This window comes from Globicephala melas, chromosome 18 (assembly GCF_963455315.2).
Source record: "Globicephala melas chromosome 18, mGloMel1.2, whole genome shotgun sequence".
Taxonomy (NCBI): domain Eukaryota; kingdom Metazoa; phylum Chordata; class Mammalia; order Artiodactyla; family Delphinidae; genus Globicephala; species Globicephala melas.
The window spans coordinates 17424357-17450336 of NC_083331.1; the positions used below are offsets into that span (position 1 = coordinate 17424357).

The 25980-nt window shown below is 39.0% G+C and overlaps 2 protein-coding genes and 1 long non-coding RNA gene across 16 annotated transcripts in view; 1 reads left to right on the top strand and 2 right to left on the bottom strand.

Annotated features, from left to right (window-relative positions):
* LOC115866654 (uncharacterized) overlaps positions 1–25311 on the top strand; it is a 115537-nt gene extending 90226 nt beyond the window's left edge. For 5 of the 6 annotated variants that reach the window (XR_011376906.1, XR_011376904.1, XR_009559832.1 and 2 more), the window contains 2 exons: positions 12040–12927; positions 19563–25311. This is a non-coding gene — a long non-coding RNA (uncharacterized lncRNA). The remainder of the gene's footprint in view (positions 1–12039; positions 12928–19562) is intronic. The other variant, XR_011376905.1, reaches the window with a different exon arrangement.
* Positions 1144–5575, bottom strand: KCNRG (potassium channel regulator). The gene is made up of 2 exons (XM_030882366.2): positions 4995–5575; positions 1144–1384 (listed from the first exon to the last, which is right to left on the bottom strand). Exons 1-2 carry the CDS (start codon positions 5573–5575, stop codon positions 1144–1146), a joined length of 822 nt encoding a protein of 273 aa, XP_030738226.1.
* Positions 6894–20460, bottom strand: TRIM13 (tripartite motif containing 13). Of its 9 annotated transcripts, none has more exons than XM_060288164.2 (3): positions 19837–20250; positions 19169–19281; positions 6894–8498 (listed from the first exon to the last, which is right to left on the bottom strand). In XM_060288164.2, exon 3 carries the CDS (start codon positions 8488–8490, stop codon positions 7267–7269), a length of 1224 nt encoding a protein of 407 aa, XP_060144147.1. In that variant the 5' UTR covers positions 8491–8498; positions 19169–19281; positions 19837–20250; the 3' UTR covers positions 6894–7266. The 9 variants fall into 9 exon arrangements, 7 of the variants coding, with proteins under 7 accessions (XP_060144147.1, XP_060144145.1, XP_060144143.1 ...); XM_060288162.2 differs by having other exon boundaries at positions 19169–19284; XM_060288160.2 differs by having other exon boundaries at positions 19169–19576.
* Positions 25312–25980: the final 669 nt, after the last annotated feature.

Sequence of the window (25980 nt, forward strand, 5' to 3'; positions counted from 1 at the left end):
CCCTACTATGTGCAGAGTACTTTGTACTCGTTGATCTAATGATTCCCTTTCTAGATATTTATCCTAATATTTTTAAGACGTGTATATAAGAGAAATTCCTACAAGAGGACTCACTAAGTCAAAGTAATATGTGTAGGGGACTTCCCTGGTGGTCCAGTGGCTAAGACTCTGCACTCCCAATGCAGGTTCGATCCCTGGTCAGGGAGCTAGATCCCACATGCCGCAACTAAGAGTTTGCATGCCACAACTAAAAGATTCTTCATGCCGCAACTAAAAGATACCGCATGCTGCAACTAAGACCCGATGCAGCCAAATAAATAAATATTTTTTAAAAAGTAATATGTGTATTTTAAATGTTAGTAGAAGTTATATGCAAAAAGCTTTTTACCAGAGTAGGTGCTAATTGGTAACAAAGGTATTTCTCAACAAGTGTTCAGCACAGTGCTTTACACATAGTAGAGTTAAAACTGTTGAGTGGATCGAGCTCACATTCAAGGGAGAAAAATTTGTTTTTATGATGGCATGTAAGTCTAGATAGAGGAAAGGGCTGATTACTATGCCTAGGAAAGGAGGAAAACAAGGCCTTACAGAAGAGGTACAGTTGAAAGTGGGTTACCCATCTTCTTCATCATTATCATCACTGATAGTTACTGAGTGCCTACCATGCGCCAGGCAGTGTGTTGAATGCTTTACATTATCTCCTTTAATCCTCATATATCCTATAAGGGAGATATATTTATTATCCTCATTTGATAGATGAAAAAGTTGAGGCAGAGAGAGGTTAAATGACTTGCCCTAGCCACATAGCTAGTAAGTGACTTAGTTGGGATTAGAAATCAAGCAGTCTGATTCCATAGTCCATTCTTGAACGCTTTGTAAGTGTTCATGAAGAAGAGAAAGGGAAAGAGGCATTGAAGGTAGAAGGAATGTGCACCAAAGCACCAAGTGCACGGTGTTGTTTAGAGAGCAGCACATAGTTAGTGTGTCTTAAGCACTGTTAAGCTGTGGTTGCCCAAAGATGGCATGGTAGAAGGCCAGAAAGTTAGGGTGAGTACATATCTGACTAACATATATGCCCTAAATATGGAATTTCCAAACCAGAAAATGGCAATTTCTTTTTACTCTAAAAGAGAACAGAGAACCTCATTTCTTTTTCTGAGATTGCTCTGGCATGAGGGTAGTCTCTGGTTTCAGTGTTTTGTTCATGGCAAGAGCTTCAGGCTTTTTTATCCTTTCAAAGCTATAGCATTCAGTTTTGTCTTCAGAGGATACTGTTCTGGTGCTGACCAGATGGAAGCCTTCCATTAATAAAGTGTCAATCAGTAAGCCGAGGACATTAGTTCCGTTGGCCAGTTTTCGGTTATCAGGTTTTATAGAAACATACCTAGGACACACAAAAATGTTCAATTATAAAACATCCCTTTAATAACCAGCAAAACTAAACAGAAATATTTGATTTATAACCTCAAATAAAGGTATCAAACCATTTTCTGATCAGATATTTTTAAAGACTTCATTTATAAATCCAAGCCAGTACCTTCAGGCTACTGAAAACAGAGACTTTGCTGTGATCTCCAAAGTCATTTTAATTCCACATTTAGGAATATAGCTAACATTGATGAATTTTCATTGAGAAATTATTGTCTGGAGCAAACAATTTGATCAAACAATTAAATTAGCTTAATTTTCATATAATGTAATTTAACTATTTCCAAATTTTGTTTTCAACTTACTAAATATTGTTCTAATCGATTTAATTAATTGATTCAATCTTTTTAATGAACATCTGATACATTTACAGTTTCCCCCTAGATCTAATTTTACCCATTACCAGCACTGACATTACAAATTTTCTTTTGTGACTTTCTCCTATCAAATGCATTTTGCAGGTGAAATTTTGCAGATGTTAAATGTCAAGAAGACTTTATTGTCAATTTTTCTCAATAACTGTCCATTGTTGAAGAGCAAGACATGGGGTCAAAAGGCTTCTGGAGTCAAAATGACAAAACTTTCTGGAAAACTCAATAGATACACATTATTCAAGAAAAATATACCTGAACTTTTCAGATTGACTATATGTTGCTTTAATAATGTCAACATAACATGTCCATAAAGATATAGCTATATTGCCCCTTCTTTATCTACCATCAGGAGTTTTTTTTTTTTTTTTTTTTTTTTTTGGTACGCAGGCCTCTCACTGCTGTGGCCTCTCCCACTGCGGAGCACAGGCTCCATATGCACAGGCTCAGCGGCCATGGCTCACGGGCCCAGCCGCTTCGTGGCATGTGGGATCCTCCCGGACGGGGGCACGAACCCGTGTCCCTGCATCGGCAGGCGGACTCTTGACCACTGCGCCACCAGGGAAGCCCCATCAGGATATTTTTATATCCTTTGTGTCCTGCCACCATTTGTTTATGAGATGTGAAAAAAAAAAAAAGGCTTTAGTTCCAGGCAGCTACCTAAACTGTCTGTGGTTTTATGGGATAAAAAGAGCCTTGGGGTCATCCCTAGCCTCCTTTTAATTATGATTGATAGAGTGGTTATTGTAGCTCGCATTTAGAAACCCATTCTAGGCAAAGAAAAAAATTCAATAATAAAATGTAAAAATTATAAAAGTACATATCAAAAGCACATTTATGTTTAATACAGCAAATTTTTAACATTAGTAAATCATTTCATCTACCCCCAAACCCCAGATCTTGATTTTATAGCCTAGAAACTTTTGTCAAAGAGAAAAAATGTTACAGAATGTCTCACAAAATTAAGATGCAAATAGTATATAGTAGGTGATAACAAAGTGGAATGTACTTGCAAGAAATCACTTGGCCTAAATACTTGATTCCCTAAGAGGCCAAAATGAAAAATGGAAGATTTCAAGGCATAAGAAAAAGATAAAAGAAACTAATGGGAACTGGAAAATCAAAACTTATTTTAAAAACTTATAAGGCAAGTACACTTTTCCATTTGAGCTAGTTTATACAGGAACGGTCAGATAGAAGATGGCTACCAAAGAGACTCTAGAATCCTGTGACCATAACTTGACTTGATAATGTGGTATGGCCCTCTGCAAGATGCATGCCAAGTATTTCTAGTACTGTGAACTTGAGAGATAATAACTGAGCAACTTGCTAGGTTACCAAGACCTCAGAGTGATAAATCATATTAGTAGAACATACTGAACAGCTGGATGATACATCAGGCTCTGAGCAGCCATTCAGGCTCACTCCTCCACTTTCCACCATCAAGAAAAACATCTGAATGGACAGATTCAGACCACAAGGAGTGAGCAAGAAATAAAAATGATTGCTAGCTAAATAATTATATACCTAAGGTGGGCCTCTTAAGACCAAGAGCTTTCATCCGATCACCTGAACTCCCAATAATGCCACCTTATTTGGGTTTCTACCTCTACTTTGAAATTGGAACTATAGAAGAAAATCATGACCACTTATAGGCTGAAAAAAATTCTAAACTTCAAACAACTGAAAAGAATACTCTTTGGGGATGCAAGAAAAAGTCAGTTTAAAAAATAGCTTCTGGTTTTGGAATTTAAATATAATGTCATTCTCTCATTAAGATGAAAAAATTTTTTGTACTATTTGTAAAACACAAACACTTAACAGCAAAGGGAAAACTACTGTCACTGTGTACACACAAAGAATATCCCAACTTGAGTTTCTAATGTTTTTCAAGATTATAGTCATTTTCTCCAAATGCATTGCTTTTAAAAATCATTTAGTATTTCCATGATACCTTTTTATCTTGCATGTTTCTTCTTGAAATCAATGACACCATTTTTTCTTAGTTTTTTAACTTTTTAGAAAGGGATCCCCAAAGATCTTAATCACACAAATTAAAAAAAAACAACAACTGGTAATTTCCCTTCTATTTATGTTAGTACCCCACCAACTGTGCCCAGAGGTATCTTAAAACATTTTGAGGTGAAGATAGGGTCTTAGGTTTTCTTCTCAATCAGCCTGTTAGCTGGATCTCTTTCCCCAAAATGACATTTCATGCCTCTTTGGAAAGGCAGGAAATTATAAAGCGTAAAAACTTAAGAATTGTCCTACTGTCCTACTGGGTTCTTCAGCTGGTATGCAGGACCAAGGGGTATGTTGTGGGAGGGGTAAACATTGGTCATTTCTTATGGTTACTGCAAAAGTTAAGAAAATATCCCCAAATATGTCTGTCTACCTTGACCCCAAAAACGTGTATCTTATTTAAATACTGTCAGTAAAGAACATATGTAGACATTTTTTTTCCCCTCCTGAAAATTAAAGCCAGCTTTCACAGTAAAATAACAGTGGGACAGCATTAAGACATTTCTAAGCGGCGAAAAAAGTGTCCGTGACAGTAGAGTGGAAATCCGTCTTAGGGTCCAGCCAAGAATAACAGGGGGAGAAAGTGACTGACTCAGAAGCAACTATCCTTAATATACTGACAGCCTATCCCAGTATTTTGAGTTGTGTAAAGAGTGCCAACAATGTAAGAGGAGACCAGATTTGCCATGAGATATATCTGCCTTAATGGTGTTTAAAAATAAAGTGGAATGGAGAAAAATCAGTAGCCAAATCAGAAGGACTGAAAGAACAACTGTACATAGTGTAATGAAATCATGACAAACTGTTGAGCCTTTACTATATACCAGCAACGAAAAGAAACCCTTGGGGAGAAAAAGGCTTCTCATTCCATAGTAATGGAACATAATCTATAAAATTGTTTCCTCCTACAACTTGAATGACCATAGTCCCAGTTTTCCCTGGACAACTTTGATTTATTCTTATTGTCCCACATAATAACAACTTCTTTCACTCTGAAAAGTATCCCAGTTTGGACAATAATTATCTGGTCATTCCACCCAACTCTGCTGGTTACTCCCACCAAAAAATCATTTTGAGTAATCATTTTTTTCCAAAACTGAAATGAGAAAATTTCAATTTTGAGGGGATACATCAGGAACCGGTGTAGAATAGAGGATTCAAAATACAAAATACCTGACTCCAGTTTGGTTATCAGTCGTGCTGTCAGAGCCGCACTGGAAAACCAGGTCATGGTAAGAAGGTCTTTGTGGAGGCAGTGGAAGTAAGGTCATCTGAGGAGGGAAGGAGTTACTACTCCAGGTCGGTGCTGAAGGTTGCTCTATAAACACTGTAATTCTCCCAGTTAACATCTCGATTGTTTTGCTGCAAGAGCCAAACACCCTAAAAAAAGCTTGAGTGTTTCGGCTTAGGAAATGTACCTCCACAAGAGCAGGTCTTGGCTGTAGCAGGTGTTCTTGGTTTAAGAGATCCACCAGAGGATCAAGTTCATAGAATACAGCCTCCCTCTGAAGCCTGAGATAGTCTGAAAAGTCAGTGGGTAATAAAAGCTGGTGAGTTCTCAAAAAATCTAAGACGAAACTAAATAAAACACCATCTCTGTCCACAAAAATCTGGCCACCAACCATCTTGAATTCTTGGTCTCTGCCATCTAACATACGTGTCAACCGAGAGGCAGGAAACTGCTTTAAGGTTGAAGACCTTGTGGTGAATATCTTCCCTCCCACGTTCAAAGTGACCAGTTCCTGACTACTCATTTTCCTCTTGCTTCACACTAGAGGCTACACACCATCAGGCACAGACTTAGGAACTTGAAAATCAACCTGTGACCACAAACGTTACATATGATTAAGAAAGGTAGGGGAGTGGAATGTAACAAAAACAGAGACCTCGATTTCCAGGTAACTACTGTTAAAGCAAATAGTGTGTCCATAGCTGTGTTTACAAATTTGAGAGTTGCCTGGGAACGTACAGTATACAGAATGAAAAAATAACAGATGAGGAACTCCATAGTTTAAGGAAAACTGCCAATATGTCTGAGGACATATGTCAAATAGATCCCTTTACTATATCTCATTAAAAAAAAAAAAAGAACCTTCATAAAAACCTCTTGTAAATCTATAAAATATACTGGGAGCAGAAAAGCATTCCCCCTCTCCAAACCTCTTATCTACTATGAGTCCTCATGGCAGAGGTAATATTTATAAACATTGTCTCAATTTTTTATATCCCTTTAGAAATTTAGTGGCTAATCTTGGATTGTCAGTTGGGGATAAGGCAGTCATTACCTCAACTAGCAGCTTATTTTGACTACTCTTCTCATAACTAGAATGATTCTTCTGTACTTGAAATTTAGTTGCCACCTTCTTTTCCTGTCCCTGCTTGTATTACCTCCTCTCAACCAAATTAATGGACTGGGGTAAAGACCCTCTGGACTGTCAAGGAATGTCTTGTCCCATGACAGAAATAAGGTTGACTGAAAGCAGTTCTAAGATAAAGTCACTTCTTGTTTTCATCTGAATTCTAAACAAGGTGAAAAAATTATTTTTGTTCTGTGGGAGACAGGGCATCTTTATCTCATGTGAGCAGACAGGACAGCCTTAGTGTTTAGCTGATCATTTTGTACTTTATAATAGCTGATACATTGTTTCATCTATCGTTAAATTAGTCTTACTACTCTTAAAAAATTCTTTAAACAAGTGAATTGATTGGTTGTACAGTTGCCATGGTACTTTGGAATAACACTTAGCTGCCAGTAAAAAAGCGGCTTTTCCATTTCCTGCTCTTGCAATGTGTTTGTTTGTTTGTTTTTACCCATGCCTTTGCTTGCACAGTCACCTAAGTTTTGTAGTTTACCTCCAAACTCCTCTGGTGATAAATTTACAAAACCTAAGCAGATAAAAGGCAAGCTGAAATAAATCTCCACCCTCCTTAAAACGTAAACTTTGCATAAGGTAATGCCAGTTTTTGTTTACATGAGACTTACATTGTACCAAAAAAAGAAATCAACCCTCTGCAGAAAAAGTTGGAAATTCAATCCATATCTTATTCCTTTTTAAAGAATGTTCACTCTCAAAAAAAAAGTTGCTTTACAAGAGTAGTCTTTATTACATGCTTAAGAACAATCATTATTACACTACCTCGCCAATATTAAATCATGTACTCTCTCACATCCCCTTTTTTCATAGCATAAACACAACCAGTATTAGGGGTAGGATGCTTATTTCAAAAGCACTTTAAAAAGGAAGGAGGGCTCAGGACTACACTATTAAATTTCACTTTTATCTTTATACTACCTAATTTCAACAACATGTGTAGGACATTGTTTTTGAAAGGAATACTTGTGGAGGAAAATATCTGACTGGAATCTTGACCAAATCTGAACTACCACTCTGTATTCTGACAAATTTCTAACAAAGGACACAGAACTATGTACTTCAAACAGATTTTATAACAGTTTATATTTGCACACAAATTCTGCCACATTGTTCAGCACCACCAAAGTGAAATTCTTTAATCTTTCACTGAAAATGAAAAACCCATCTGCCAACTGTTCCCAGTAGAAAACTGATTGTTCTACAAAATCAGCTGATTTAGTCAGGTAGGAACTAAAGTTTGAAAGATTGTCTTTCCAAGTTGTGATTTCATCAAATAAAGACCATTCTAGGAATATGGTAGGACTGAAGAAAATGAGAAAGCCCAGCAGAATGATTACCACAAATAACAGATAAAAGTTCCAAGGAATCTTGCTAATGAATGTGCCAGTGTCTTGAGGCAAAGAAAGTTTATCCACATCTACTAGTTTTATGTCTTCCCACTGACTGGTATCAAAGTTCTTCATTAAAGGGCTTGAGGGCAAATTAGAGGGAGGCAAAGGAGTTTCCTTGATGACTTTTATTTTCTCCCTGAACTCCTGCATCTGTTGCAGAAATATGATGGGTTCTGACACATCTTTGAAAGCCTCAGCAATGTTAAAGGCCATTCGTTGTTCCTGCAAGATGGTGTTGAGTTTGTTGATCTCTGGGTCATAGGCCTGCATAACTGCAAGTTTCATGGTCTCAAAGTCAGAAAGGATTTCATTCTTCTTTTGATCTAATGTGTGTTGTAACTTCTCAAAAAACTCCTTCACTTTATCTGAATCTTTAGTCAGCAACTGTAGAGATTTCCTTTTGCTAGTTTCCAAGGTATCCAAGCGAGAAAGAGCATCTCCCCGACGCCAGGTCTCAAAGCTCTGGAAGAGGGACTCAAAGGCATCCCTTTCCTGAGCATAGGCATCTTCGATAGAACAGAAGACATGCTTGGTGTGGTCACCACGAGTAGCACAGATCCCACAAATCAGCTGCATATCAGTCAGGCAGAAAATGTTGAGAGGCTGCCCCAAGTGTCCTTTGCACACTGGCATTTTGGGAGAGATCTTGATCTTGTTATACTTTTCCACAATACCCTTCAGGGAGTAATTAACCTGCAGGCTACTGACCCCGGTGGCTGAAGTTTCCTTGCGGCATGTGGGGCACTTGAATGGAGATGATCTCCACAATGAATTCCGCACATTCCCCTCTAAGATCCCTTCTAAGCATTTTTTGCAAAAGTTATGCGAGCAAGGCAAAACTCGAGGATCGTCAAACAGACTGCAGCAAATTGGGCACGTGAGATCTTCTTCAAGCAGCTCCATCACATCTCCTACCAGAGAGAAAGAAACATTTTATTTTACTCCAGTAACCCCTTCATTTGGACTACGGACTAGTTAGAAGAAACTATCTTCACAGCCATTAAAAATGATTTTTCACTGAAATAACCAAACAAAGAAAATAAGTGAGAAATTTGTGAAAGGAATGCACACCAAAGCAGATTTAATCTGCTGGGACTAGAACACGCTCCTTATTAGTAGGGCTCCCTGTACACAAGGCCTTTGTGTGGGCTTTCCAACAACAGTCTTTGGCTGAGACAGGGTTAGGACTAGGACAACTGCAAGTTGAGCCAGCAGGACCCAACTGCTTGTTTTAAAACAGAGCTGACTACTAGCTGTCAGAAACAAAGCCACTCAGTGTCTGAAGAGAATGAGCTCTTTAGTCTGGGCCCACAATTATAAAATGGTATGCTATTTAAAGAAAGCAGCACAGAAATATAAATCCAAGCATGCACTGTCATGTAGACTTTTATTAAAAACTGGCATATTTTTCTATTTCAAAGGCAAGATTACAATTATTAAAATCAGAGGTAAAAACATAAAATGAGACAGCTGCAATTCATTCTTCCCTTGAGAATTAAGTGAATATTTTTTCAAACCACTGGAACAGTAATCAAAGCCAGTGGGGACAAACCTGGGCGTCCCTAAGACTCTTCCAGGGCATCTGTGAGGACAATACTATTTTCATAGTAATACTGAGATGTTATTTACTTCTGGCACAATGTTGACAGTGCACTGTAAAAGGAGCAATGGTGAGTAGACACTGCTGGAGCCTTAGCAGGAATCAAACAAGGCAATAGGTAGCACCAAACTGGATTCCTGGTTATTGTATTCTTCACCACCACGTACCCACGGTGGGGGCAGGGGTGAGGGCAGCCAGTTTCATTTTAGAATGTTCTACATGAAGCAGTAAAAATTACTCATTTTACTAAATCTTGATCCTTGTGGACATGTCTTTTTAATATTTTGTGTGACAAAATATGAAGTAACCACAAAGCATTTCTACTGCATACCAGCAGATACCGTCTGGAGGAAAAGCAATTAGGTGATTGAGCTACAAGCTAAATCAGCCGCTTTTTTCGTGAAACACCATTTTTACTTGAAACAACAAATGACGAACTATGGCTGTGCAGACTTAGGTATCTGACAGATTTTTTTTTGAAAATGAACAAAATGAACCCATCACTTCAAGGGAAACAAATGACAGTATTTCTCGCCAATGATAAAAAGTTGAATTTTTGAGTGAAAATTGGATTTTGGAAAACATATTTGCCACTTAAGAGCTTGTAATGAAACAAGTGGTGATATTAACATGTGGGCTTTGGCTTTTTTAGAGGAGAGATCGTGTATAATGAAATATGTCACTATTTGGAGATCTATATTACACAGTGAACTAATTGGTTCAAATCACCAATGCCTGTTATAAATCATACATTCTAATACAGTTAAATATCTATATATAATACACATGTAAATAAAAGCTCTTGGGAGCCTTAGTTTTTAAGTGTAAAGGGGTCCTGCAACCAAAATATTTGAGATCTCTGACCTAGAGGATACCATAGAGAATACCAATTCTCAATTCAAGTTTATTCTTTCAAAATGTACACTTTAAAACTTTTATCCCTGAAGTTTTAGAACCAAAAATAGTGCTAAATATGTCCTCATTCAGTTTACTGAGGGATATATACACACACACATATAACATTACCACCAAAGTAACAAAATAGGGTCTACTAATCTCTATGCCATCTTATAACCAAAAGTAAATAATTTTTATTATATAATACTCTTTTTTAAAAAATATTTATTTATTTATTTATTTACTTGGTTGTGCCAGGTCTTAGTTGCGGCAGGTGGGCTCCTTAGTTGTGGCTCGTGGGCTCCTTAGTTGCGTCTTGTGGGCTCCTTAGTTGCAGCTTGCCAGCTTAGTTGCGGCATGTGGGCTGCTTAGTTGCAGCATGCATGTGGGGCCTATTTCCCTGACCCAGGGATTGAACCTGGGCCCCCTGCATTGGGAGCATGGAGTCTTAACCACTGCACCACCAGGCAAGTCCCAGGAAGTGAATAAATTTTAACAGTAATTTTAAGAATCACAATTGGAGCTACAATCTAGAAGATAAATAGTATTTAAAAGATAAGCTGAACTTGCAAGACTAATTAGTTTATGGTTTTCTATTAGGTTGTGAGAGATATATGTATAACAAATATATAATACATATATATGTAGAATTAAAGCAAAGAGTATTCTGTCAAATTTAGTGTTACACGGCAAAAATGGTGACGAAGCTTATTTTTCTGAAAAATCTTTTGTGACATGGCAAATCATACAACCTTTGAAAAGCACTGAGAAGAGAACGGCTACAGAGACTGAGGTTAGTGTGCTCTCTAAGAAGTTATCAAGCAGCTATAAAACATTCTGACTCTTTAGAGCAAAGAAGGAAAACTTTTGATGATCTTCCATCACTAGTCCTGGGGTTCTACACTTTATCACCTCCATTGATCTCTGTCATCTTTCACCTAAGAATTCTATGCTAAGGCTAGATTTTGGAGTAAACTGTAGGAACAGGAAAGTAGTGGCAGCAGCATTCAATAAAGTAAACCTAATTTACTCATCCTTGCAAGGTTAACACTTCCAGAGAATCCTATCCAAGCACATTAAATAAATAAAAGGAAAAACAAAGGATACCAAGTTTTGTCATGAGAAGGAGAAAAAAGGCACCCAAGACAAAGAGAAACTTTGGAGAAAACTGAGGGACCAAGAAGAATTTTAAGGCAATCAAGTATGATCAAAAGGAAAATGTCACAAACAGGAAAATTTAGAAATAATAAACAGTCATCCCAAAGCCACAATCAATTTACAGCTCTTAAAATGAACCAGAGGAAAAAAGTTGGTATTTGGAAAGTCCCTTTTTTAAAAAAATTGCATCAAAATCATGGTAGATCCTATTGTTCCACTTTTCGTGATATAACTTACAAATTTTGGTTTATAATTTAAAGATTCTCATTTTAATCCACATTAAAACTAAACACTATTTTCTTTTCTTAGCTTTATACTCAAAACTTTAATCACAAAACTATGTGACCACTTCCACAGCTGACTTTTAGAGAAAACTGAGACATATAGCCTAACAACCCAAGAAACCATGGCAAGTTTGTTGCCTTAAAAGTTTTAAAGGAAAATACATAATAAGGTTTTTAGTCTCACTAAGTGAAGGGTATGCTTTTCACAGTAAAGGAACTTATAGATCCTTTTCTGAAGTGTGGCTAACACATAAAAATCTAAATAAATCAATTGAGCTTACTCCTTTGATGAAACCAAAGTACATATCCCCCCCTTCTGGGGGACAAATATAGATATCAAGAAATTTTATGTGAACAAAATTACTGTTCACCAGTGATAAAATTTCAACTTAACCAATGTCAAGTTAAGTATATAAAGGCAAATAAGTTTTCCAAGATTCATTTCTTCTTTTGAATTAAAAATTTCCCAAGATTTATTTATTTATTTACTTATTTATGTATTTACTTATTTAGGCCACGCCATGCGACTTCTGGGATGTTAGTTCCCCAACCAAGGATTGAACCCATGCCCTCAGCAGTGAAAGCGTGGAGTCCTAACTACTGCACCACCAGGGAATTCCCAACAATTTCCCAAGTTTTATACCAACAAAGAAAGTAGCCAAATATATACCTAGTTACCTACCGCCTCTCTGGTTTTCCACTTCATTTTCCTACCATATTTATACTTTAAAATATACTTTTTAATTTATGTAGAATAAAACTCACTCCTTTCAGTACGCCGTTCTATGAGTTTTGACAAAGGCACAGTTGTATAACACCACCACAGATTTATTTTTAAGCAAACATTCAAGATATCCACACTTAAGGAAGACTATGAAAACTGATCAATACAACCTTGAGTAGGTATATAGCAACAACAGTCTCTGCAAATGAAAACAGTAACACAACAACCAGAATATTAAAAATGGAAAAGCCAACACTTATAAAGGAGTCATAAAATAGAAGTAAAAGCTAATATATATGACTTCTCCCTCCTGGAAGCCCTTTTGTTTTTATATGATCAACCCAAAATGATTACAATTGAACAGGTGCTCATTTTATTCACTCTTAAAAGGTAATTTTAATAAAACCTTTTGGGCTCCCCTGGTGGTGCAGTGGTTAAGTAATCCACCTGCCAATGCAGAGGACACGGGTTTGAGCCCTGGTCCGGGAAGATCCCACATGCTGCGGAGCAACTAAGCCCGTGCGCCACAACTACTGAAGCCCACGCACCTAGAGCCCATGCTCTGCAATAAGAAGCCACCGCAACGAGAAGCCCGCGCACCGCAACAAAGAGTAGCTCCTGCCCGCCGCAACTAGAGAAAGCCTGGGTGCAACAATGAAGACCCAACGCAGCCAAAAGTAAATAAATTTATTTTAAAAATAAATAAAACCTTTTAATTAAAAGAAACTTTCCTATTAAATCTTTGAACTTCATTAGTTGATAGCAATATAAAGTTCAAAATATTAAATGAGTGAAGTGTACGGTGTTATGACTGTTAAAATATCATTTGTTAAGTGGAGCACAAGGTGTCAGATAGTGAGCCATGGTTCAATGATAGACCATGAGAGAAACTGAAACAGAGAAGTTTATTACTCACAAGTCCTGCAGGAGGGGCCCCATGGGGAGGTCAAGGTAGAGTGCAGAGAGCAACGGGACCTGGGGTGAATGCCTTTACTTAAGTAAAGAAAGTGAAGTGGTGTCGGGTTCCTGGGCTAAGGCCAGACTGGCAAATTCAAACCAAAAGAGCAGGGTTTTGGTACTTCACAGGGGTCTTATCTAAGAGATGAGCAAGGGGAAGGCCCTCGGACTCAGGGGAGAATACGGAAGGCATGGGCTGTTGGGGAAGTCATGCCAGAAACTTACACACGCCTGTGACTCTGCGGGCTGTTTTCCAGGGTGGGCACCTGTACGAGGACCTGGTGTCAGGATAAGGTCACTGCAGGCTGCTTGGTCAAACAAAACAGATGCCAAGGAGGCAGCAATGCCATGCAGTAGCTTAGCTAAACTCTCAACATACGGTGTGGGAATTTACACCTCAATAAAGCCATTAAAAGTGAAACCGCTATGGGTCAGGAGGTAGGGGATGGTGGTGAGGGGAAAAAAAAAAAAATAAAGTTCAAAATAATACCCATGATTTCTTTCCCAAATCCCATTACAGAAGAAAAAGAAAAGCCAATATATTATACCTTATATCTGAGAGATTTAAATCAAATTTCCATCCTGCTTTGAGGCATCTTTGAATTCAGGAATTTCAAAGCAGTATCTAAATACCTAACAAGTAACTAGATAGCAAATTCTGAAACTCACTTCATAGACAAAACTAAATTACGTGAGCTCTACTAAACAGACAGCCACCAATCAACCTTATCTTGGAACAAAGCTTGGAATAAAAGAGCTCACCTTTAAAAAAAAACCACTTCCCCTCATCCCACTAGTTAATCTTATTTTCAAGTTGTATACTGTATTTTCAAGTAGTATACTGATATTTTAGTATGAGATCCACTAATAATCATTTCTTGAAACTTACTAAGAATCTATTAACAACTACTGAATCTAGGTAGAGGATGTAAGGATATCTATTGTAATTTTTTTTTTTTTTTTTTTGCGGTACGTGGGCCTCTCACTGTTGTGGCCTCTCCCGTTGCGCAGCACAGGCTCCAGACGCGCAGGCTCAGTGGCCATGGCTCACGGGCCCAGCTGCTCCGCAGCATGTGGGATCTTCCCGGACCGGGGCACGAACCCGTGTCCCCTGCATCGGCAGGTGGACCCTCAACCACTGCGCCACCAGGGAAGCCCTCCGTAATATATTTTTAATTTTCAGTATATTTGAAAATTTTCACAATAAAAAGTTGGAAAAAAAAACCTAAAGAGGGGACCAATAATAAGAAAACAATATTGAGCTAAAAAAGTAAAACTTCAAAAACATTAGCTAACTATGATAAATTTCACAGAGAGTTTAATCTGCTGTAATATTGTTTTATCTTTTATAAAATAAAAAATATATTATTGGAATCTCTGGATCAAGCCCTGTGAGGAGACTGACATACTTGTTTTGCTCTCAGTCTATGACCTTTGACAAACCACTTATACATATTAGTTTTTCTCCTCATTGAATAAGTGTTTTGAAAGGTATCTAACAATATATGAAAATTATTTACCAAGGTTTTTTTTGTTGTTTTTTTTTGTTTGTTTTTTTGCGCTATGCGGGCCTTTCACTGTTGTGGCCTCTCCGTTGCAGAGCACAGGCTCTGGACGCACAGTCTCAGCGGCCATGGCTCACGGGCCTAGCCGCTGCGCGGCATGTGGGATCTTCCCGGACAGGGGCACAAGCCCGCGTCCTCTGCATCGGCAGGCGGACTCTCAACCACTGCGCCACCAAGGGAAGCCCTCAAGTTTTGGGGTTTTTTTTTAATACTCTATATCAATGTGTTATTAACACCTCATTCTGGCTTTTAGAGACTGTTCCCAAACTTATATGATCCAAACAGGATAAAGTGAGATTAAGAAAAAGACAAAATTTCTGATAACTTAAAAAAGGAATATTAAAATTAATATACCATATACTCCAATAAAGATGTTTAAATAAAACCTTAAGGAGCCATAAAAAAATAAAATAAATATACCACATATAGCATCTAAAATAGCTCATCTAATTGTTACGTGGCCCTTGCAAACAAAATATAATTTACCTTTGTGTCCATATAAGATATAAGTAACTTACCTTTTCTGGCATTATCCTAGAATAAGTAGTAGTCAAAATTTCCTCCAAGGTATTTCTAGTAGAATTCCTGATAAGTAGGGCAAAATAAACCTAGTACAGAAGGTCCAGCAGCTTGGAAGGCCTACCTACTCAGAAAATTCACAAGTTTTTGGACTAAGGTGACAGTCTCAAAAACAAAAAACTAGGTCATTACCTTCATAGTCCAGAAAAACTTGGAAAAAATGAGTTTTTTCCTTTCCTTCATTCTCTTCTCTGTGCCACTATTTTGCCTCGACTTTTCCTTTGTTTATTCTTCTTTTAACTCATCTTCCCCATTCTATTTCAAGGAATGCAATCTTTTGATTTCCTCTTATTCCTTCCTTATCTCACACCTCCTCTTTACCTTACTTCTTATGTTTCTTTCCCTATTTTCTTTTCCCTGTGTCACCTGATAATCACCCAAGATATTATTCTGTAATCCTGTAAATCGGCAGCATTAAATCAATAGTTTTAGGATACCAGCTAGATCAGATATCCCTATCCCATTTTTGTACAACTACTGAGAAATCTATGAGGACACCGAATGGTGGTGAATCCCATTCTCTCCCATCCAGATGAAATCAATTTGAATATAATGAGGGTCTGAATTTGAAGGAAACATACATATAGCCCAAATTATTCTCCTGGTCTGGTAGGAACCAAACCCAGATTACTTATCTTTACCTGTTAAGAGTTAAAATTAACTTAAATTGGAACTACTGACTTCTGCAAAGGTTTTACAAACTAGAAATGTCTGGTTCCTTTTCTCCCAAATAAATGTAAACAGGTTTAAATGAAGGTAGCAAAATTCTACCCCTAGAACAAATTGTCTTCTTTCACAACAATAAACTTGGCAATCATTAACCTAAATTATTATCCCCAACAGGTTGGTATCTATTAAAAGTTTTCATCATCTAGCTCTGCATTTGAGGTTAATTCCAGCTTTCAGAAAGTGATGTCAAAGTCTAGCATTCAGTACACAGCAAGCTAGATCTATGTAGATAAGTGAAATTATTTACGTAGTATGTAATACTGTGCCAAGTGAAAACAAGTATTTAGTGGATAACTAATAAGTACTACCTACCTGCTAATAAGCACTTACTTCTGAGATGGAAATGTAATTGGTCTGAACAAAGTTCCTTTTGCTCAGTGTAGAATTACATACGCATTTTATTCTAAGTAAAACTGATCTAGAAAATATTTCAAGTAGAAAGCTAATTATGCTAAACTTTAAGCAATTTTTAGGTTGGCTGTATTCTATAATACTATGTTGGCACTCCTCACTCATATTCAATACTGCACATATGCAGGGGAAGAAAGGAAGAGCTCCTCTGGGAGTTTTAAATGGGGAGCCAGGTTACTGCCAAGGAGATATACTTGTGGTGCTTATGCCACAGGAAAGACAATAATTTAAACTATTGGCAAAAGTTTTCAGTTCAACTTTTCCTTAGAAATATATTTACATCTATAATGCAAATGAACTAGAAAGCGTTCACATTATGGGAATTTGCTTTATATTTACAGAAGGCTTAACTGGAATGTAACTATTCTGTATGTCAAAGGACACCTGTTTTTAGTTAACTGTTATGAGTACTATTCCTCTAGCACCATTCTAGTATCTAAAAATCCCAAGGCAAGGTAATGACAATGGCAGTGTCTTTCATGAATAACAAAAATGGATAATCCAATGATATTTTAAAAGATGAAATATAAGCCAAAAGTCAATTCCTGCCCTAAATTCAGAAATATAGCACATTTACAAAGGTATTGTTACTATAAAAGGTGTGATAACTGCCTTACAAAAGGACATAGAAAGCTGACACCATACTGAAGTTGGAGAGGTTATCCATGCAAGTGGACTTTGTTTTTCTAAAATTATAAAAGTAATTTGTGATTACAGAAAATTCAGAAAATACAGGAAAAAAATTACCCATAGTTACATCAGCAAGGAATAACCATTATTATTATTTTGGTATATTACTTCTAACATTATTTTGGCACATTCCTCCCAATACTGTGTGTTTGCACACACACATATTTTAACAAAACTGGAAGCATAACACAACTTTGTATCCACTTTTTTCACTTGTTTTATCATATGCATTTCCCCTATTATAAATTCTTCTAGAACATGACCGTCTATCTTATGGATATGCTGTTTCTTATTGACTGCTTGTTTTGGGTGGATTATAACATTTTAATGAACGTTCTGTAGAAAAGTCTTAGTCCAACTGTTAGGCGGGTCAAAGAGTAGGAACATTCTTAAGGCTCTTGAAAAGACTGCCAAGTTTCCCTCTAGAAAGGGCATACCACTTTCTGAACTCTGACCAATGATGTATGACAGTACTCCACCTCTCCATGCAATTCCCAACCTTACAACAGAATCATACGTTTATAGAGCTTAGTAAAAAAATAAGAAAAAGGCATAGTTTTTTACCATACACTTTTTTACCATACCTACCTAAGTTTAAAATATAAAAGTTTAAGGCAGTTAATATTAGTATGTGTCTACGTATTACCAATATATAAGAATATATGGTGCTAAAAGTTATGGAGTAGGAATAAAACAGAAGTACTGGGCTTAAAAACATCTTAGAGATCATTTAGCTAAATACCTAACTTTACAAGTGAAAAAACTGAGCCTACCCTGCTCCCCCAAATTGTACACAGCAAGCAAGGCATAGGACCTGAGTTTCCCAATTCTCAGACCTTAGCACTATCCAGAAAGTGGGTCAGGAATTCAGTATCCTCATTCATCAAATGGAGAACCTTAAGCATGAGCTCTCTAAATCCCTTCTAAAATTCTATAATTTTTACAAAGTAGGTTGTAACAGGTTCTCCAGTGAAGGGTAAAGAGCACTGAACCTGCATCTGAATACCTACCTTTAAGCACTAGTTTTACCCTTCATGGAATGAGGATTTTTACAGTACCTACCTCATAATGTTCTTGGAAAGACTAAGTAATGTGTGACAATTTTGTAAACTACTGAGCTACATCAGTGTAAGGTGGTTTAATTACATATGTGTATAGATACTGTGAAAACTGTAAATACTCATTTACAGTGTTATGTTAGAGCATGAGTGTATTAACCAAGAAAGGTCCTAAAGGAGAGTTGGACTCCCTTGAACTGTAATTTCAAGAGAGGACAAAGTAAGTATTACAATAGCATAGCAGGTACAAAGCATGTTCGTGGAAATGGGCATAGCTGAACAACAGCTATGGCAGAAGCAGGGCCAGGTAACCAATAAATGTAGAGAATGAAAATAACCTGGTGTTATGGAAGGACTTGCCAGAGAGGTTTAGTGCATCAGCTGGTGCAAAAAAGATGGTATTTTTAGGGCAAGATAGGAGAGCATGAAGAAACATATGTGCTTATTGTGCAAGACAGAAGTATAACCAATTAATCAATAGCTCCATCAAGTTCTACCAGAGGAAGTGGCTATGTAAAATAAATTCTGCATTTAAAATACCTTTTATATAAAGGTCTGTAGAGTCAGAAAACTGAAGCCCTGTTGTATAAGCCCTAGCAGCAGTGACACAGAAGGAAAAAGAAACCTATTATCAAAAAGAAAGAAAAGCTGCTGTAGCCTCTTTTCCTTTGCAGTGTGAATCTCTGGATTATAGTATGTTTCAAATAATTGTCACATAAAGAATTTCCAAGTATATAATCAATTTTTCTGAGTTTTGACAAAATATGAAAAGAACAAAGACCATCCATGAGGGTGGGAACACATACATTCTGCACAGAGTTCAATTTTGAAAGGTTCTGGGCCTGACGAAATTGGGTGCTTTCTTTTTTTGTTGGTTTTTGTTTGTTTGTTTATTTGTTTTTAACGTAGGGAAAAGTATTGTAGTTTACCTCTGTCCCCTGCAAGCAGGTGTATTGGTCAGGGTTACAATTTCCCAGGGCAGAGCAATCAGGTTTTGGTTTTGTTTGTTTGGTTTTTTTTTTTTCCACGTCGTGACTGGAGGCTGCTGTAAAGAAAGAACAAAGAAAGAGAGGGTATTATGCATTTATGTGCAAAGGGTCCTTAGTCTTCACCCTCAATTTTTTCAATCATCCCCCACAAATAAAGCCAGCCTGCTAGGACCTGATGAAAAAGCCAGGAGCATGGGAGAGGCTGGCCATCTCTGTGCTAAGGAGCTTCTCGGTGAGGGCGCCCTCCCACGGGGCCAGGCAGCCTCCCCAGGTTCAGTGCCAGGGGGTGGTCGCGTGCTCTGACTCCGGTTCATGGTCGCCTTTTCTTTTGTAGGCGATCCCGAGGCGCTGGAAGTGAACCCAGGCGTGTTGGGTAGCGGACCAGGTTTTCAGCAGCCCGGACGCGCTGCCCCCGCCGCCCACCCGCACGCCGTTGCTCCCCATCCCCCCGTTCCGGGGCCTGGCTGCTTTCCGCTGTGCTGCCGGGACTGGAGCGCCGACTGAGCTCTCCGCCAGCCCCCCCGACTCACGCAGGTGCCTGCCCGGCCAGGGCAAGTCCCCACCCCCCTTCCCCGTAAGGACCCGGGCGGCGGGTACTTATCTCGGACCTCCGGGGCCGCTGGAGGGTACCCGCCGGGAGGCGCGCCGCGGCCAGTCCTCCAGCCGCGGGCACCGCGCGCTAAGAGTCGGAACGGCTGCAAAATGGATTCGCGGCGCCGACGGGCCCCGCCCCAAGGCCCTCCTCCGCCGGCACCTCGGTCCGCCTCCGAGGCTAGGCCTCGCCTTTCCCCCGGGGAGGGAGTGGGTGAGGGGAGGCGGAGTCCTTCCGGTATCTCCAACCGCCACCGATGACCGCTGCCGGCCGCGGTGCGCCTGGGAGAGGGGAGGGTTGCTGGCTGCTGGCTTCTCTCCTTTCCAGAGGGGCTGCGCGCGCCCGCGAAGCGCCGTTCCCCGGGCGCCGGGAAGGGGACGTGGATCGCGCAGACCCGCGGGGTCGGCCTGGACCGAGCGCGGGCGACGGGAGGCGGCGTTGTCCCCGGTGGAGCCGCCTGGGAAGAAAGCCGGCGCGCAACAAGATGGTTGGGTTTGGATTGTTGTACTTTTTTTTTTGTTCGTTGCATTTTTAGGAACAAAAAAAAAAGCCCAACCCTTCACACCGCTTCATCTGCATCTCTCAGGACCAGAGGCCCGGCCACAGCGGCTTGGGGGGACGGAGACGACTGTCCGCCCCGCACCCCACAACCCGGGGTGGGTGGGGCGGGCGCCCGCGCTGCTCCAGACGCAGCACAATCAAAATAGTTAATTACTGCACCCACCCACACCTTGCATCTATGTATTTCTTTGCACGCTTTAGGCCGAACACTAGCCACCCAATTCAAGGTTTCTTTTTAGGAAAAACACCACTGCCCTTTTCTTTGGAGAGAAGGAAAAACTCAAGTATGGCTCTAAATTATCAGCCGCTAGCCTGACTCTCTCTTCTGATGTCCGGCACCCTGTATAGGGACCTTCTCTAATTAGCAAACGCATTAAGCACTTACCAAGGAGCGGTTGCAAGAAGATTGCAATGATGAAAGAATGGCTTCTCCAAAACTTGCCATCTTGGGGGATGTGAAGCATGGACAAAAATCACAGAATATGCCCTGGGGTTGAGTTCGCCCCCCACCCCCGCCCCACTTGGGGAAGTCTGGGATTTGGAAGTAGAATTGGGGGGAAAGGTATTCAAGGTCTATTTACAGTACTTGGACCCGGTGACTACTAATACTAGCTCAAACCCCATAAAAAGCTCCTCCCCACTCCCTTCTGAGATGTCCAGTTCCTCACCATGCCCAGGGTCCCTTAAATCCAGTTTTGTGTGTGTCTCCCTTAAACCCAATTTTGCCTTTGAAGAACAGTTCCTATATTTATGTCATTTTGCCTTCATAAGAACACTGTGGAATGGAAATTATGATCTTCATCCTATAGATGAGGAAACGGATGAAGTGATTTCTCCAAGGCAAAAAACAAGAGGCAGCGCTGAGACTCTAAAGTCAGGTTCCAGGTACACGGTCTTTCTACAGCACGGTAACTGTCAGTGCCAACGAAAACTGCAGCCCAGTCTCCTACTAAATAAGTGTTATTAAAAGAAAATCAAACTCCTGATTTGTAGAAACATTTTGAATACCCTAATATTAAAATGATACAAGAGTGAAAGGTTATTAACTCATAAATCAGAAATTGTCCTATGTGTACCTGGTTGTTGGTAGATACTAATTAATTAACTTATAACCAACTAAATGTAAAACGTTGGTTAAATCTGCATAGAAATCCCTAGATTGTTAACAAAAAAATAAACTACTAAGAGACCATCGTATATTAAACTCTCTTACGTGTAGAAAAATAGGGAAGGAAGAATAACCTATTTTCCCTCCCATGGTCCTAATAAAACAGCCAATCAGGGAATCACCACATATAGTGTGACTAGAAAAAGAGATTAAAACCTGCATGCATGGGGCTTCCCTGGTGGTGCAGTGGTTAAGAATCCGCCTGCCAGTGCAGGAGACACGGGTTCAAGCCCTGGTCCAGGAAGATCCCACAAGCCGCAGAGCAGCTAAGCCCGTGCACCACAACTACTGAGCCCGTGTGCCACGACTACTGAAGCCTGCACGCCTAGAGCCCGAGCTCCGCAACAAGAGAAGCCGCGGCAATGAGAATCCAGCACACTGCAACGAAGTGTAGCCCCTGCTTGCCGCAACCAGAGAAAAGCCTGCACGCAGCAACAAAGACCCAACGCAACCAAAAATAAAATAAATTAAAAAATTTTAAAAACCTACATACATGGATTAAAACCCACCCACACAGCTACCTCCTTCCTGGAAGAGCACACTATAACTAGATCCCATACCGAGGGACTGTCAAAATTCTTATCACACTGGAATTTCCTTTTATTGACTGTTCTTCAAATAAGCAGACTAAGCTTAAGACTGGAATTCATATGTCACCACAGCAGTAAGATGTAGTCTTATGTAAGTTTGTCTTTTGTGAAAAACATATTTTTACAGGTAGAATTTCTAATGTTATATATTTGAAATATATATATACACACATATACTTATTTTTGTGATTTATTTCATGGTGTTGTTTTTGTCCTCAGCCTTGACAAAGGTGAAATCCTCCAGCTTTCCTTCCATCTACCAAGACGTGATCAGATGTTCCATAACAAAAGGGACAGTGCCAAATTTGGTGTACACTGAAATGTAAATTATCAGAATGGGGAACGTCTAATAATTAAGACTGGAGCAGTTATGTGCAGGAGAGGGGTGCTGGTGAGCCTCCTTAGATATACTGGAACATTTCATTACTATTCTGTCCTTCCCTTCCCAATAGCTGCCAGTCATGAATGCAAGCCCCGACATTCCCCAATGAGAATTCCTGGCAATACAAGGCACTGACATTGCAAGGTGCAGCAAAAAGAGCAGACACTTTGGAATCAATTCTGCATCCAAACTCTAGCTCTGCCATATACAAGTTGTTCAAGTTACTAAGCATCTCTAAGCCTCAGTTTTCTCTTCTGTAAAATGGGGATAATGTTTCACTTGATTGTGAAAATCAGATAACATACAAAGCAACCAACATGGTATCTGACATATAGGAGGTACTTAATAAATGGTTGCTACTGCTATATGGGAGAAGAAAACCATGCTGGTTTTGAATAACGGTTGTTTTGGATTTGTAATGTGAGGCTCAAGCACAATAGTCTTAAGCAGAGCTAAACTACCTACGTAGTAGAGGAAGCTAGCACCATAATTTCTGCTTTTTTTACACCCAGCCCAGGGTGGCCTTTTATTTTATTTTATATATTGATTTATGTATTAATTTATTTTTGGCTGCGTTGTGTCTTCATTGCTGCGTGCATGCTTTCTCTAGTTGCTGAGAGTGGGGGCTACTCTTTGTTACATCGCGGTGGCTTCTCTTGTTGAGGAGCATGGGCTCCAGGCACACGGGCTTCAGTAGTTGTGGCGCGCAGGCTCAGTAGTCGTGGCGCACGGGCTTAGTTCCTCCGCATCCTGGACCAGGGCTTGAACCCGTGTCCCCTGCATTGGCAGGCAGATTCTTAACCACTGCACCACCAGGGAAGTCCCCAGGGTGGCCTTTTAAAAGCATTTATCTTTCCACTGCTGTACCTCCTTCCTTGTGCTTAGGGAAAGGAGAGGAAAAGGAAAAAACATCTCACTTAATGAAAGGAAGACTCTGCAGTGCTTTTTAAAGCTTTACAATTTCAGTGAAATTGTTGGAACATCCAAAACATTCCATTAAAAGGAAAAGAATCTACCTGTAAAAATACATTTATCACAAAAGACAGAAACTTACCTAAGACTTGATGAAATTAAAGGAATTAGTCCTTGGTTTGAAGAAAATTACAGGTTGCATATATTTCAGTTGCACAGTGAAGATCGTGCATTAGATGGAGCAAACAGCAATATCAGTTAGCTTTGGGAGAGAATGAGAGATGCTTAAGCAACAGTAAACTTGGCCTTTAGTTGTGCCGTTTGTTTAGATGGAAAAATAAGTTATAAGAATAAAATGTCAGAGGTAATTAAGATGATATTAACATATGCTTATAATTATATACTCAGGATTGTGCTAGGCACCAATGACACTAACTGAGGAATTTCCCATTTGGTTGAAGAGAAAAGTCTTAACAGCATGAACTAGTTCAGTAATAGTGGCTGTTTAAGAGTCAATGTGAGGGGTGTGGTGAAGAAAAGATCAGAGGAAGGCATGGAAGCATCACGAAGATTTCACAGGGGAGGTGGGAGTCAAACAGAATTAAAGATCATAGGATTTGAAGGTAAGAGGAAGAGCATTGGAGGTGAGGAACACAAGTTCAGGGTGGGAATTAGCTTCACTGATACTGATACTGAGTCAGGGAAGAGCATGGCCTAGTTTGGAAAAAAAGTTTGAGGCCAAATTGTGGAATGTTTTGATGTCAGAATAAAGAGTTGAACTTCATTCTGTAGGAAATGGGAAGCCACTGAATAATTACGTATATGGCACTAACAAGATGAAAACAGAATTTTGGGAAGACTAATCTGATAACAGGGTCCAAGATTTAAGGGGGAAGAAATTTCCTTTATTTTAATAGTTTTGAGGTTATTGAAAATTATAGATTTTTTTAATGCAGTAATGTATATAAAAGTACAACATATGTGCCTAGGTCAAATTCCATTGAACCATTTAATTTCAAGTGTATTGTTTACTAAAATTTTCAATTTGTAAATAAAATGTAATGAATGTAGAAAGAATTAACAATGACAAATACTCCTAAAGTCCTATGAGAGGAAATTATGTGTATATATATATATATATATATCAATCCTATATAAATTATCTTAATATAATGATCTTAACTATATTGTATGACTAAAGTTAGTATGTTGCTTAAATATTAACTACATTTTAGAGTATGCCTCACTAGAGCTTTAAAAATCATTACATATACTCTGAAATGTAGTGCTCTGTTTTGATATTTTTAACAATGATTACACTCAATTATGTTAATAATTTTTTCTCTAAACTTAATTTCCATACATGTAGAATTTTATTCTTGATGAAAGTCACTTTATGAGGGCCTTAAGAAATGATTCATTCAGGTAAAGACTACTGTTGTATAAATATTTGCAGTTGTTTAAGAGAACTTGATTTGTAGAAACTGTTTATTTTGGAATCTTTGTGTAGCATTCACTAATCATTATGTGCTCTAGTTTTATCTTGAAAAATGTCAGTTATAATAATAAATTTTATAATTTCAATTTAGAAAACTACTCTCACCCTGCTCTATGAGACATTTTTAGAACATTTCTTCTACAAATAAAGGTACAACAGTTTTCTATTATAGTTTTCAATAGCTAGTAGATTCCTGTACTTTCTTTATCTTAAGTAAAGGCAGTAGTATATCTCATAGAACTTTGGTTCTGAAGGTCTAAATTTATCAGATACCTACCTATACAGCATTGCACAAGAAATCCATGCTTCTGTTTTTTAACATGAGTCCAGTTGAGTCTCTCTGATATCAAAGCATGTGGTAATAAATGCCTTGTCAAAAATGTATTTATCTTATAATGGTCTTGTTGTTTATAACACTGTGCTAGTTGTTGCTAGAATGTGGCCGGATCTCTGGGAACTTGCGCTGGATCTAAAGCAGCCCACACCCCTCCCAGTCAGGCAAAAGACACAGACAATCCAGAAGATGTGTGAGACTCGTTATACAATATGAACACAGGTTAGGCATTTTGTGAAGGTCATTGACCTCTGTGCTGTGAAATTCAATGGACATTTTTTCAGTTCTCATTTGCTTTGATCTCTTAGCAGCTCTCACTGCCTCCTCCTTAAAAGGCCCTCTTTCCCTGGCGTTTAGTAACATCATGCTCACACCGGGCTTTTCTTTTTCCAACTCTTTCAGGGACTCTTGCTGGGTTGTACCCAGCATTTAAGTTCTGTAATTCTTTGAACACTCAGGTTCAAGACACTGTCAGGACTTCAGCTAACATTTAATGACTCTCACAATCCCTGTAAAGCAGGGATCACAAACTGTTAGCCCGTAGTTACACCATTTTTAAATTTAAATACACTTTAGCGAGGTATGCCCCTTCTTCCTCTCCCACAGTCCTCCCTCTCTGCAGGCATTTGTGTTAGCCGCTGTGTTGTTGCTCGAGGCCCCTGCTCCTTCCAGATTCAGGATTCCTGCTCCCGAAGTCCCTTCTCTCCTGAAGGAA

Bases quoted from the DNA above. Each gene is read 5' to 3' on its own strand.
- KCNRG (XM_030882366.2), bottom strand. From the start codon at position 5,575: ATGAGTAGTCAGGAACTGGTCACTTTGAACGTGGGAGGGAAGATATTC. The intron at 1,385-4,994 runs GTATTTTGTATT...TGTGTGTCCTAG, and splicing joins GATAACCAAACTGGAGTCAG to GTATGTTTCTATAAAACCTG.
- TRIM13 (XM_060288164.2), bottom strand. From the start codon at position 8,490: ATGGAGCTGCTTGAAGAAGATCTCACGTGCCCAATTTGCTGCAGTCTG.